Source organism: Equus przewalskii, chromosome 22, assembly GCF_037783145.1.
Source record: "Equus przewalskii isolate Varuska chromosome 22, EquPr2, whole genome shotgun sequence".
NCBI lineage: Eukaryota > Metazoa > Chordata > Mammalia > Perissodactyla > Equidae > Equus > Equus przewalskii.
The window spans coordinates 47,420,235-47,433,297 of NC_091852.1; the positions used below are offsets into that span (position 1 = coordinate 47,420,235).

At 43.1% G+C, this 13,063-nt stretch overlaps 1 protein-coding gene across 9 annotated transcripts in view; it reads left to right on the top strand.

Moving 5' to 3' along the window:
- ACO1 (aconitase 1) overlaps window positions 1-13,063 on the top strand; it is a 60,228-nt gene that overhangs the window by 25,525 nt on the left and 21,640 nt on the right. For all 9 annotated transcript variants that reach the window (XM_008519039.2, XM_070590250.1, XM_070590252.1 and 6 more), the window contains 4 exons: window positions 6,392-6,461; window positions 6,592-6,775; window positions 7,309-7,448; window positions 9,390-9,561. In XM_008519039.2, coding sequence (XP_008517261.1) covers window positions 6,392-6,461; window positions 6,592-6,775; window positions 7,309-7,448; window positions 9,390-9,561 — 566 coding nt within the window. The remainder of the gene's footprint in view (window positions 1-6,391; window positions 6,462-6,591; window positions 6,776-7,308; window positions 7,449-9,389; window positions 9,562-13,063) is intronic.

The following is a 13,063-nucleotide window of genomic DNA, read 5'->3' on the forward strand; positions in this document are numbered from 1 at the left end:
ACAGGGTTTGGATACAGGGAGGGTAACAAGGTCCTGCTAGGAGGCTGGAGTCTTAATCTAGAAGCATAACTAAGTAAAGTTATCATCAACTATCAGTGGAGAAACAAATAACTGTTCTGCACACAGTGCTGGGGAAATTAATTGTTTGGTGGAGGGAGCAGTTCATATGAATTGAAGCATTCATATTATACAAATTGAATCATCAAAAAATTTAGAAGAGGGCCCAGCCTGGTGGCATAATGATCAAGTTCGTGCACTCCGCTTTGGTGGTTCACGGTTTGCAGGTTCAACTCCCAGGCACAGACCTATCACCACTTGTCAAGCCATGCTATGGTGGCATCCCACGTAATATAGAGGAAGATTGGCACAGATGTTAGCTCAGCTACAATCTTCCTCAAGCAAAAAGATGAAGATTGGCAACAGATGTTAGCTCAGGGCCAATCTTCCTCACACACACACAAAAAAATTTAGAAGAAAATTTAAGTATATTTGTGTCAAATGTCTTGATGAGAAAGACCTTGCTAAATTCAGAAGCAATGAATGAAGCAAAAAGGAAAAAAAAAAATCGATAGATTTAATGACTTCAAAATTGACAGGAAATAACTTGAAAAGTATTTGCAATAAATATGGCAAAGGGTTAATATCCTTAAGATATAAAGAGTGTGTATAATCTATTTAGAAATATAGTGAGACCCAGCAGATAAATGGACAGAGGAAGTGGGCATTTCACAATAAACAGAAATACAAATAGTAAACAATATATAAAGCCTTTTCAGCCTCACAAGTAATGAAAAAGTGAATTAAATCCTTGAGATGCCATTTTCTCTTATCAAGAGAGTTAAGATTAGAAAGTAAACATTACTAATGCTAGAGGTGTTGTGAGGGGGACACTTTTGCACACTGCTGATTGCACTGCAAATTAGAAATGGTGAAAGCAGTAGATATTAAGAACTTTAGGGGGCTGGCTCCGTGGCCGAGTGGTTAAGTTCACGTGCTCCGCTGCGGAGGCCCAGGGTTCAGATCCTGGGCGCGGACATGGCACCGCTTGTCAGGCCACGTTGAGGCAGCGTCCCACATCCCACAACTAGAAGGACCTGCAACTAAGATATACAACTATGTACCAGTGGGGGGGGCGGGGGGGGGGGGTTGGGAAATAAAGCAGAAAAAGAAAAAGAAAAAAAAAAGATTGGCAACAGATGTTAGCCCAGGTGCCAATCTTTAAAAAAAAAAAAAAAAGAACTTTAGAAAGTGCTGTAGCCTTTGTCCCGGAATTTCCACTTGTAAGTACACCCTTTAATAGATATCTATAGATATCTGAGATTCAGAAAAGCTTAATGACTAAAGAGTGTTCTTTAAAGTATTATTTATAATAATGAAAACTTAGAAGCATTCTAAATGTCCAAGAAAGGAGAATGATTTATTAAATTATGGTACATCCTTAAAGGGCATTATTAGGAACCTTTACAGTTATATTGTTGATGTCCTTAGTAACCCTTGGAGCACGCTCGTGTCATAGCTCGGTGAGTGGCTCTAAGTTACATAGACCGAGTGACCTCAGCAGGTGAAAAGTCAGGCAGAGACTGAAGGATTGGAAAGAGAGGCACCAGACTGCCAAGTGATCGTCTCTGGGATTGTAACTGTCCTTTATTTTTAGAAGAAGAAGCTATTGTTTTTATAATAAGTCATTTAGGAATATGAAACAAACCATTCAAAGGGGAAAAATCCTTTATTTGCTTCCTTGGGGATTTAAATGGGTTCCATACAGCCTCAAGGGAAATGTAGAAACTAGTCTTTCTCAAATTAATGTCACCAGTATCCAAACCGGGTAAATTCAGGGTAACAAGAAGTCGGCTTTGTCCCCTGAGTTGACGGTTCTTGGACAAACAGACCGGATATTTGCCGGCTCTTCCCTTTCCTTGGGACTCTAAACCTTTCCTTAGGCAACGTGTCTGTTTTTTCCTCCTTAAATCACATGAGCTCAATTTAACATTTTGGTTTCAAAGAGAAGAGTTAAAAATATATACACAAAATGTTATCCTGTTTGAGAATAAGGATAGTTCCTAAAGTTGCACTTCAGAAGTAAGAAAAGCAGCCTCGCAAAATCATGGGCGACTTTATCTTTCTTGGACACGCTCGTTGTCGTTGATAATTTGCCTCCATTTCTCTGGCCCGGGAGGCGGAAGTATTGGTGGAGACAGAATTGTAATTGTTTCAATGTCGAAAGTCTTTTGAGTCAAAATTCAAAGACCTCCTAACAATTAAGCAGTTAAATGAATCTAGGTCATCACCAAGTTCACTGTGATTTTTTTTCCCCTCTTTAAACCTTGACATCCGTCAACTCTGGTTTCAGTTTTTTATGGACCTTTTTCATTACACTGTAGCACTGAAAATATTGTTATGAAAATAGCAAAGTCCAGAGGTGAACTTTCATCCAAGTTGATATCCAGATCTCGCAGGCACTTTTTTTCTCTTTTTTGTAATTAAAGAGAACACTTTTGTTAGAAGTGTTTTCGTTGGTGGTGTTTTGTTTTTATTTCTTGAGTTTCGTTTCACAATTTGACCTCCCAGTCTCTTTCCTCATTTTTGTAAGGAATTACATGTGATATGTCTCAACTTTTGTGAAACTCTGTGCGGTAGGCTTATTTCCAGCTGTTTCCAGAAATGAACTGGGAAAATTGGGGAAGGAGTGGTGGGATGATAAATTGTCTCAGTTAAAGTATTCCCAAGCTCTTTGTCTGGTGTGAATAATATTAATTGGCCTCGCACCATCTCTAGGAAATGAGGATATAACTAATGCATTATTGTAATGTTTACAAAGTTATCTCAGAAATAACCTTTTCTTTTTATCCCAACAAGAATATCATAATGATTTTTGACCAGGTTTCATGAGTGTGAAAACTATCTCCTCTGTAAATACCGTTTGTAACTTTCTGGAGTACCATTAAATGTAACACTCAGAAACTTTGAACTATGTCCAAATCTGAATTCAAATTATGTAACTAAGGAGAAATTTCCTCTTTAGTCTGTGAGGCCATTCGCATTCAGAGACCTTATTAAAAGCTCACCAGATTGGGTCAATTTAGGAAAGTTCTAAGTGGTGGAAAAATCCAAATTCTAAGTCTGTTTATTCATTCCAATATCTAGAACTAAGTCAGTTGAGCCCAGGTTGGCATAAAGGATGTTTTGTTTTAATGAGTAAATAGATTTTTACTCGAAATATAGGTATCTTAAAACAGACTACGCATTCCTGGCGTTTGCTTGTCCTGTGAATATGTTGTTTACATCAAACTGATGTTCCAGGGTTCTCTGGGGTAAATGTTCGCCTTCCAACCCTGCTTCTGCTCTGAGAAGCTCTGACATCTTCTGGTGCTGGAGGCAAGAGAACAAGGGGTAATGACTGGGAGTCCACAAATGCCCAGAGGAGAGGAGAAGAGATGGGGGCAACAGAGGCAGGGCTGCACATGATTAAGAATAGTATTCCAAGACACCTTCCTTTTCTTTTAAAATTAAATCCATTTAACAGATCTATTGTGTACCGGTATTTAAGAAACAGATTAGTTTCGAAGCCCAGAGAGTTAATGAACACAGCTTTCATGCGGTTGGTAAGTGGAGCACCCACAGAGAAAGAGGCACGTCATCCCGACTTGGAGCGCTGGAGGGTCCTTCGAGGAGAATCACTGGATCTCGGTCCTAAAGGGTGTTTACCAAAGAGAGAAGCGCTGGAAGAGGCATTCTACGTGGAGAGAATCGAGTGGGCAGAGGCTTGGGGAAAGTGGGGCTTGCGGACAGTCCGAGGGCAACAGTTTGGCTGAAGCCGACAGTTTGGACTGGAGGAGAAAAGAGGGCTTTATAGAGGAAGTTTGAGGTCAGAGTGAAGGACCTTGTTTTCTAAGACAAGGGATTTGTACTTTGTTTAGAAAATGGGAAGCCCTTGGTGGACTCAAGATGGGTCACGATGATCTGTATTGAAGAAAACTGATTCTGGTGACAGCACGAAAGACATGTTGAATAGACTGACAGAGAAACCAGCTACGAGGCTGTCTCTGGAATAGGTGCTTCGAGAGCTGTCGGTGCTGAGTGGCAGGAGAGGAGGTCATTAGGTGAGATATGGACAGACGGCGGTGAGGAAGAGATTTAGGAAGGAAAGTCACGCCTTAGGGTTTGACCTGTTGAGTTTGTGGTGCCGGAGGTGTTTCTGATGCAGAGGCCCAGGATCCGTTGGGAGTATGGATCTGGACCGGAAGAGGCAGGTGGGAACGGGAGGGAGGAGCCCTCAGTGTCTTGGTGAGAAGGCGGAGACGAGTACCTTGAGGAAGAGCTGCCTGGGTCCGGAGGCTCTCCTCATGCGGGTCAGCCCTGCTCCACCAGAGGAGGCTCTCTCCTTTCTCTTTCTTCCTTTTGCTTTTCTCTAACACATAGACACATTCACAGACGTTCATTCTCCGCATCAGGGATGGGCAAATTTTCACTGTAAAGGGCCAATGGTAAATATTTTAGGCTTTGCTGGCCATGTACTGTCTCTGTTCACGTACTCTTCTTTTTGTAAACTGTAAAAATTATCCTTTGCTCAAGGACCAGACATATACAGTTGTTGGGCCGGACGTGGTCCCTGAGCTCTAGGTTGTGCTTCCTGCTCTAAGGCACTCTCGGGAACCGATTCCACTAAAGCAGCTGACACTTGTCTTGGAGAATATTCACATCAAGAGGAAAAGGAAGAACGCAGCTTGGTGACTGACGGTGGTTTGTGTAGAGTAAATGGTCAATGCCTCTAGTCCTTTTCTGCCCAAGGATTGCCTACCCCTTTTTGTCTGGCAGACTCTCCCTCACCCTTCAGACTACGTTGCTGTCGTTTCCTTCTGGACAGTATCCCTGACTCCCTGGTCTGAGTTTGTGGCCCTTTGGTACCTCTTCTTCCCGTATCATGACATTCTTAGCATCACATGCTTGCTCCTCTGTCCTCTCCCCGGGCTCTGGGCTCCAGGTGGGAGGGCACACGCTGTTGCTCTTGTACCGTTGTGTTCCCGGCAGGTGGCCCCAGGTGGTCTCTGTAGATCAAGGTAGAGGCTCCAGGCCCAGACAGACCTGGGTTCAGGTGACAAGCATCTGACCTTGGACAAGTTATCTCATCTTTCTGTGCCTCCACTTCCTCTTCTTTACATTGGGGTGACAGTAGTCCCTACGCGAGGGGTTGTTGTGGTGATTGAATGAGATTGTGTGTGTAAAGCTTAGAGTCTGTGACGTGATCTTGCACTTTAGCTCCTGCTGTTATTATTATCGCAGAAGTGGCAGTTACTACCACAGCCCTCATTACTCCTACAGTTTCTGTCACTCCTGCTTCAGGGAGGCAGTATCTGTAGGGATTCGGAGCATCAACTCTGGAGTCAGACTGCCTGGGTTTCAGTTCCACTTCCACCATTTACAGCTGTGTGGTGCTGAGCAGGCTTCTCACCCTCTCTGGGTCTCAGCTTTCTCTTTTGAAAAATATGGATATTAGCTGCACCTAACTCGAAGGGTTGTTATGGAGACTAAATGAAAAAATAAATGTAAAGCCTTTAAAATAGTGTCTGGTTCCTAGTAACCTCAATGAGTGTTTAGTGTCAACTAATGAAGTCTACCTGGGTCTTAGCTGTTCATTTTACTATCTTTTCCTATGTTCACTCTGTCTGTGATACAGTTTGTAAGCACCTTCTGTGTGCTGAGCTGGCAGAGCTGTGACTATGACCTATTCCACCTAGCCTCAAAATAATGTAGTTCCATAATAAAAACTCTGGGAAAGCTTCTTTGTGCCCTGCATTGCCTGTGTCATTCCTGGTGGACTGAATGACCTGGAGTAAACCTCAGCATGTAATCTGGGCTTTGCAGTTATTCTTGGGTGGCACCATCCGCCTCATGAACCTCTGTCTGAAAGATAGGAGATTGTGGTTCTATAAATGCCCGTCCCTCTGGGCATCGCTGCTTCCCCATCTGCAACAGAAACAGATGAAAATGCCAGCCCAGACACGGCTGTGCTCAGAGGGGTGTTATGACAAGGTGTGGACGAGAAAGAAGAGCAGAATCAAGGGTTCTTTAAATGTCTCAGCTGCCGTCGCCGTCGGAAATGTCTTGAGTCTGTTCCTAAGAGTCAGACTTTACAATCAGTTTCGTTTTAACTTGAGTTCACTTAATGTTTTCTACCCACCATGTTTAAAGGCACTGTAGGAGTCACTTGATCCAAATAATCATTATTCTTTTTACTTTCACTAATTACCTCTCCCTTCCCGTGTGACGAATGCATAATACCACCCAGCAACCCTGCGGATGAAATTGCCATTTTGTTTACTCATCACCAATAAGTCTGACCAGTGACATTTTAAGCCTTAAAATTTATACATTTAGTTTTTCTCTCTGACAGGACAGACAGTTTACAGAAGAATCAAGACTTGGAATTTGAGAGAAATAGAGAACGATTTGAATTTTTAAAGGTATGGGCGGGGTTTGCTTCCCTTGGCTGGTTCTTTGCGGATGTGGAGTACGAGGGAGAGGTGCCAAGGAGATGGGCTGCGGACTGGTGTGCCAGGCATTCATAATGTTCTTCCCATTTCTCGATCCTAGTGGGGTTCTCAGGCTTTTCACAACATGCGGATTATTCCCCCTGGCTCAGGAATCATCCACCAGGTGAATCTGGAGTATTTGGCAAGAGTGGTATTTGACCAGGATGGCTATTATTACCCAGACAGCCTTGTGGGCACGGATTCACACACAACCATGATTGACGGTTTGGGCGTTCTCGGTTGGGGTGAGTGTTCTGCCAGGTTCCTATCGCATTTGCTGTCCTATGGCACGTACCTCAGTTTACTTTGATACCATTACGTCCCAGAAGCATGAACATGCGTGACCTCAAGTGTCGGAGGGCTATTTTTGTCTGTTACTGCTGTATTTGCGGTGCCCAGAAAAGTGCCTCATGCCTAGTAGGCGCTCAGTAATAATTTTTGAAAGAATGAACTGGAATAAGGGGTTAGGGACATTTAGAATAAATGAAAATCACCTGAGGTGTTTGTTAAAAATGGAGACTCCTGAACCGCACTCTCCATTTTGGTGTGGAATCGAGGGGATTTTGATACAGGTGTTTGGGGACCCACGCTTTGAGAAACACTTGTTAAAAACTCTGTAGAGGGCAATAGAGAAAAGGTAACTGCTCTTTCTAGAAACATAACTCTGTCCTAATGAAACATGGTAACTGGTTTGATCACCCATTAATGACACTGAATCATGCCTGAGGACACACTGAGTAATAATGCAAGCGTTATTCTGTTGCACCATTGCTTGCAGGTGTGGGTGGTATCGAAGCAGAGGCTGTCATGCTGGGTCAGCCCATCAGCATGGTGCTTCCCCAGGTGATTGGCTACAGGCTGATGGGAAATCCCCACCCTCTGGTAACCTCCACGGACATCGTGCTCACCATTACCAAGGTAACGATGCGCAGCCTCCTCTGCGGTCTTGGAGAGTCACAGTGACAAACGGGGAGGAAATACATGAGGGAGTCCAGAAAAACATGATGATTTCCATGTGTTCTAGAAATGCTAGGAAACAGGATGTTGGTGACTTAAAAAGAGATAAGGGGACAGTTCTGTGGTTAAGTTTCAGATAATCATGTTCATTTGACTCTTCTGTGGCTGCATGTATCTTTTTCTTTAAAAAAAACTTTTGAAATTGTGAAATAGTTCAGATACGAAGACATTAAAATGATATTCACATGCCCACCACCTAGGCTTAACGGATGGTAACATTTTGCCATATTTGCTTCAGAGCTCTCTCTGTATGTGTATTTTTTAAGAAATAAAATGTAGTATTTATGGCTAAAGCCATCCTCTCCATTCCTGGAAGTAATCACTCTCTCGAGGTTATAAGAATCATTCCCATGCGTGTGTTTATACTTTTTCTACATTTTTTCCACATGGTTCTTCTTGTTTGTAAATAGCAAACTCCTTCTATGAAGAATGTTTGACTTTTTTAATTCCCTTCTCTAAGTTACATTATTGTAACAGATGTTTCTCCAGGCTGAAAAATATTACTTTTGTTCTTTTTCTTTAGCTTTTGTAAGAAATGATCTTTTTTTGTAATGTGCTTGCTTTGCAAAAAGAAGGCAGCTTCATTTTGAAAGAATATCAGAGGGGCCAGCCCTGTGGGGTAGTGGTTAAGTTCGCACAGTCTGCTTTGGCAGCCTGGGGTTCGTGGGTTTGGATCCCAGGCACAGACCTACACACCACTCATCAAGCCATGCTGTGGCAGTGTCCCACATACAGAATAGAGGAAGATTGGCACAGATGTTAGCTCAGCAACAATCTTCCTCAAGCAAAAAGAGGAGGATTGGCAACAGATGTTAGCTCAGAGCCACTCTTCCTCACCAACATAAAAAACGAAAAGAATGTTAGAAAAGTGATGGTTTTTATTATCACAAACAATTTTTTCTGATTGTCTAGTTTGGAGGCTTGGGGTGTTTGGGATGGATACTATACCGTTAAAGACCAAAAATGTTTCTCTTTGATTTAATCTTCATGGAATTTGAAATTGGATTTATTTGAACACTATTAGCTTATCGTAGATATCTGTGCATTGTTCTTCAAATGTAGAATAACATAAAGCTTGCTCACAAGATTTGGCAGAATCCCACGTAACCAAAAGAGCCTACTCATGAGATTGTCATAAAAGCCGTTTCATGAAAGTGGCTTTGTTTGGGGCCAAGTCAGTCATGGAAGCCCCTGCCCTGGCCAGGGGCTTGCATGGAAAAGGTACGGGAGTCAGACTGTCTGGATCATTTGGTTACATCTGACTTGTACCTGTGTCCAGGAAATTTGCTCATTATACCTTGAAAACCAGCCGTTTTCTTACTCAGCTCGTGCAAGTCATAATTTATTTGGGTTGAAAGAATTTATTTAATTTTTAGCATTTCTAGGCACTTCCAACAATCTCATTAGAGAGAGTGTTTCTCATTTTGAAAAACTTTTCTTAATGTTGTTATTTGTATTTTTGGTGTTTTGACATAGTTTTAGATTTACAGGAGGATTCCTGTAAAGATAATACAGAGCATTCCTGTTGCTTTTCTTTTAGCTTCCCCAAATGTCAACATCTTACCTCACTATCGAAATGAAGACGTTAATGTTGTTATGACACTATTAACTAAACTAGAAACTTCACCAGTTTTTTTCAGTAAGGTCCCTTTTCTGTTCCAGGATCCAGTTGTACTTAGTTGGCATTATTTTTTAAGTTTTATTTTTAAAGTAATCAAAAATATGTTGAGCTAATTTTTTGTGTTTACTCACAAAGCTGATTTATAAGAATTGCTAGGTGACAGTTCTGCATTTTAAATATGGGCTTTAAGTCTCAGACTTTGCTGTCATTATGCTGCACAGCACCTCCGCCAGGTCGGGGTCGTGGGCAAATTTGTCGAGTTCTTCGGGCCAGGAGTAGCCCAGTTGTCCATTGCTGACCGAGCAACGATTGCCAACATGTGTCCAGAGTACGGAGCAACTGCTGCCTTTTTCCCAGTTGATGAAGTTAGCATCAAGTACCTTGTGCAGACAGGTAAGTGCAGACCTGTCAGAGCGGAGGCCCTGGGTACCGTCCACAGAACCCTGAGAATCAGAGCTCGCCCTTCTGCCTCTGCCCCGAGCGCGCTGGGTCAGCGTTACAGTTCTTTTCTTCTCTGTGTGGAGTCAAAAGGGTTGCTGGGATTTCAGAAGACATGAGGTAGACGTGGTCTGGCCAATAGAAAGAGTGCCAGTACCCTGGAAGCCTAGATATGTGTACTGGTCTACTACTGGTTATTCGACATGAAACAAGGGATCTGGGTAATGGGAGCTGCTGTCTGTGGGGTATCTGCTGAGTGCCAGACACTTGGCATGCATTTGTCTTCATCCTCTTCACAGATCTAGTCATGCATGGCCTAATGACAGGATTACGTTCTGAGAAATATGTCACTAGGCAATTTCATCATTGTGCAAATATCACAGAGTGCACTTACACAAACCTAGGTGGTATAGCCCGCTACACACATAGGCCGTGTGGTGCTAATCTTATGGGACCACCAGCGTATATGTGGTCTGTCATTGACCAAAACGTCGTTATGCGGCACATGACTGTTTAGGGTAGATTGACTAGTTAATTAGCTAATAGAGAAAACTGAGGATCAGAGAAGCAGGGTAAATATCCAAAGCTAATAAATAGTGGAGCTAGAATCCAAACCTGAGGCTGCCTGGCTCCAGACAGGGACCGCGTTCCGTGACACCCTCGCAGGGCTGTCTGAAAGGTGAGATGAAAGACTGCATCTGAAGGCATTTTGAAACATCAATGGTTCTTTAACTCTGCATAGATTTATTTAGAGATTTGACTTTTACTTTGAGAAAGGTTTTTTTTTTAAATTTCTCAAGTGTGTCTCTTAAAATCCTTCAGCCATTCATTTAACACATTATCAGCATCTGGTTGAGGTCCAAGAGATACAGCAGTGAGCAAGGTAAGGTCTCTGCACTCATGGGGCTTACATTGCAGTGAGGGAGACGGACAGTGAACAAGTAAACAAATAAATACCAAAGTATTTGTATGGCATTATGTTTATGTTTATGAGATAATGAGAAAGAAATCAGAGAGGTGGTTGCAGTAGCCTGAAGGTGCTACTTCATGTGTAGGGGGGTCAGTGAGGGGTTCTTGGAGGTGGAGTCTGAGGAGGTGTCTGCATGACGTGGGGGACAAGCCAGGGAAGTGGTGGAGAAGGTGTTTTCCAGGCAGAAGAAACCACAACTGCAAAGGCCCAGGACAGAGATGGGCTCGGTGTGTCAGAGGACAGCAGAGGGGCCTAGGTGGCTGGAGCCCAAAGTTGAGGCCATGGGAAGTGAGGTCAGGGGGTGGGTGGGCAGGGGCCAGAGCCACACAGGGGCTCAGAGACCATGGTAGGAAGTTAAGTTTTGTGGGGTTTTTTTGCTGAGGAAGATTGACCCTAAGCTAACATCTGTTGTCAATCTTCCTCTTTTTTTACTTGAGGAAGACTAGCCCTGAGGTAACATCTGTGCCACTCTTCCTCTGTTTTGTCTGTAGGATGCTTCCACAGCCTGGTAGGTCCGCATCTGGGATCTGAACCTGCAAACCCAGCTCTGCCAAAGTGGAGTGCACTGAGCTTAACCACTACGCCACTGGGCCAGCCCCTAGGATTTTATTCTAAATGTGCTAGGAAGCCAATGGGGTCATTTTAAGCAAGAAGGAAACATGAAATAATTTTATTTTTAATACCTCATTCTGTTTGAAAAAGATAGAGGACACCTTTTATTTTCCAAACGACTTTTAAAATTACAACTAAGTTATTAAGGAGACAAGAATGGGGTCTTCTCATCCATATCCAGTGTTTAGTAGTGAAGGATTCCAAAGACTGGTGTTTTTTTTGAAATGGCAGGAGTAGCAGGCGTTCACGCTAAGAGCTGGGCCAAGCTGTGTTGGCATGTGCACATCTCTTCATAAGGTTTCATGAGAATCTTACCTTCTCCAACTAAATCCAAGTCTTATCCCCAATTTTCCTGAGTAAAATCCTCTGGAAGTAGTTAAGATTGTGATGAAAAAAATTATTTTAAAAAAATATTTTTGTTAAACATATCCTTGTTGAAATTGGTTAATTGATATCTTCCTTGATCCCCAAAGGATTTGAAGTAAGGAAAAGTTGTGGGAATAAAAGAACAGAATAAATAGTTGCGGGAATGAATCTTAAGAAGAGAAGGGAAGTGATGGTGAGGAGGAAGAAGGAGGAAGAAGCACAAAATACATCCAAACCTGAGAAGAGTGTCTCTAGGGGTGGCCTCTACCCTTCTCAGCGACCGGGCACCACGTTTGTAGCGTCTGTTAAATTGAAACAAACATACTGCTTCAGAGAAATAGAACCCTTTCTCCTACTGAAACCTAAGAGGAGTTTCTCCTGTGCATCTGCATCAAGAATTGGCATGGGATGTAAGGAACTTAGGGTCCAAGAACAGGTCGTGATAAATACGTCGATGAAGCTCAGACTGTCATCTTTTATGAGATCCGTGCTGAAAGCTGGTGACCTTTCCAATTCAGTTAAACAGGCGGATAAAAAATGCTGATCTGGGGCCGGCCCCGTGGCCAAGTGGTTGAGTTCACACCCTCCGCTTCGGCAGCCCAGAGTTTCACCGGTTTGGATCCCAGTTGGGGACATGGGCAGCGCTTGTCAGGCCACGCTGAGGAAGCATCTCACATGTCTCAACCAGAAGGACCTACAACTAGAATATACAACTATGTACTGGGGGGCTTTGGAGAGAAGAAGAAGAAGGGAAAAAAAGGAAGATTGGCAACAGATGTTAGCTCAGGTGCCCATCTTTAAAAACAAAAGAAAGAAAAAAATACTATCTACTGTGAGTCCAAGAATCCAGGTCTCAAGGAGGCATATTCAGGCGGCAGGGGTTCGGGTGCACTGCCTGTCCGTGGGCGTACTTCACAAGCGTTATCTTCTACGCCCAAGGTCTTGATAAGAATTAAACAGCAGAGCATTCAGGGTCATATTCCTGGTGATCCAGGTTTATGAGTTAAGACTTTGGACTTTCGAGTCAAACTCAGGTTTGGATCCTGGTTCTGTCGTTTACTGGCTGTGTTCCGTGGGAAAGTTACTTAATCTTGAGCCACCATTTCCTGATCTATAAATGAGAATAACAACAGTACATGTCTCATAAGGTCATGATGGAGGGTCAGAGATTGAGATAAAGCATTCAAAACGTTTAGCACACAGTGTGGGGCACACAGGAAGTGCTTATAGCTGGTGGTTTGTGGAGGGAGTTAATGGATTATTATTGTAACAGTAATAGTGTGGAATGCTGAGAGTCTGTGGCCAGCTGAAGGCAGAGGTATTGACGTGCTCTGACCGTTAGCTAAGGCTTAGGGTCCTCCTAATTAAGGACATAAGCAAAGCGACGGAGAGTGCTTATAGGTAGGACCAGAGTCTTCTTCAGAAAATAGTCACTTTGGGAAGAATGGCAGATCAGTCAATGGCCCCTAATAAACAGCAGCATCAGCTGGGGAGTCAGACTGCAGCCTG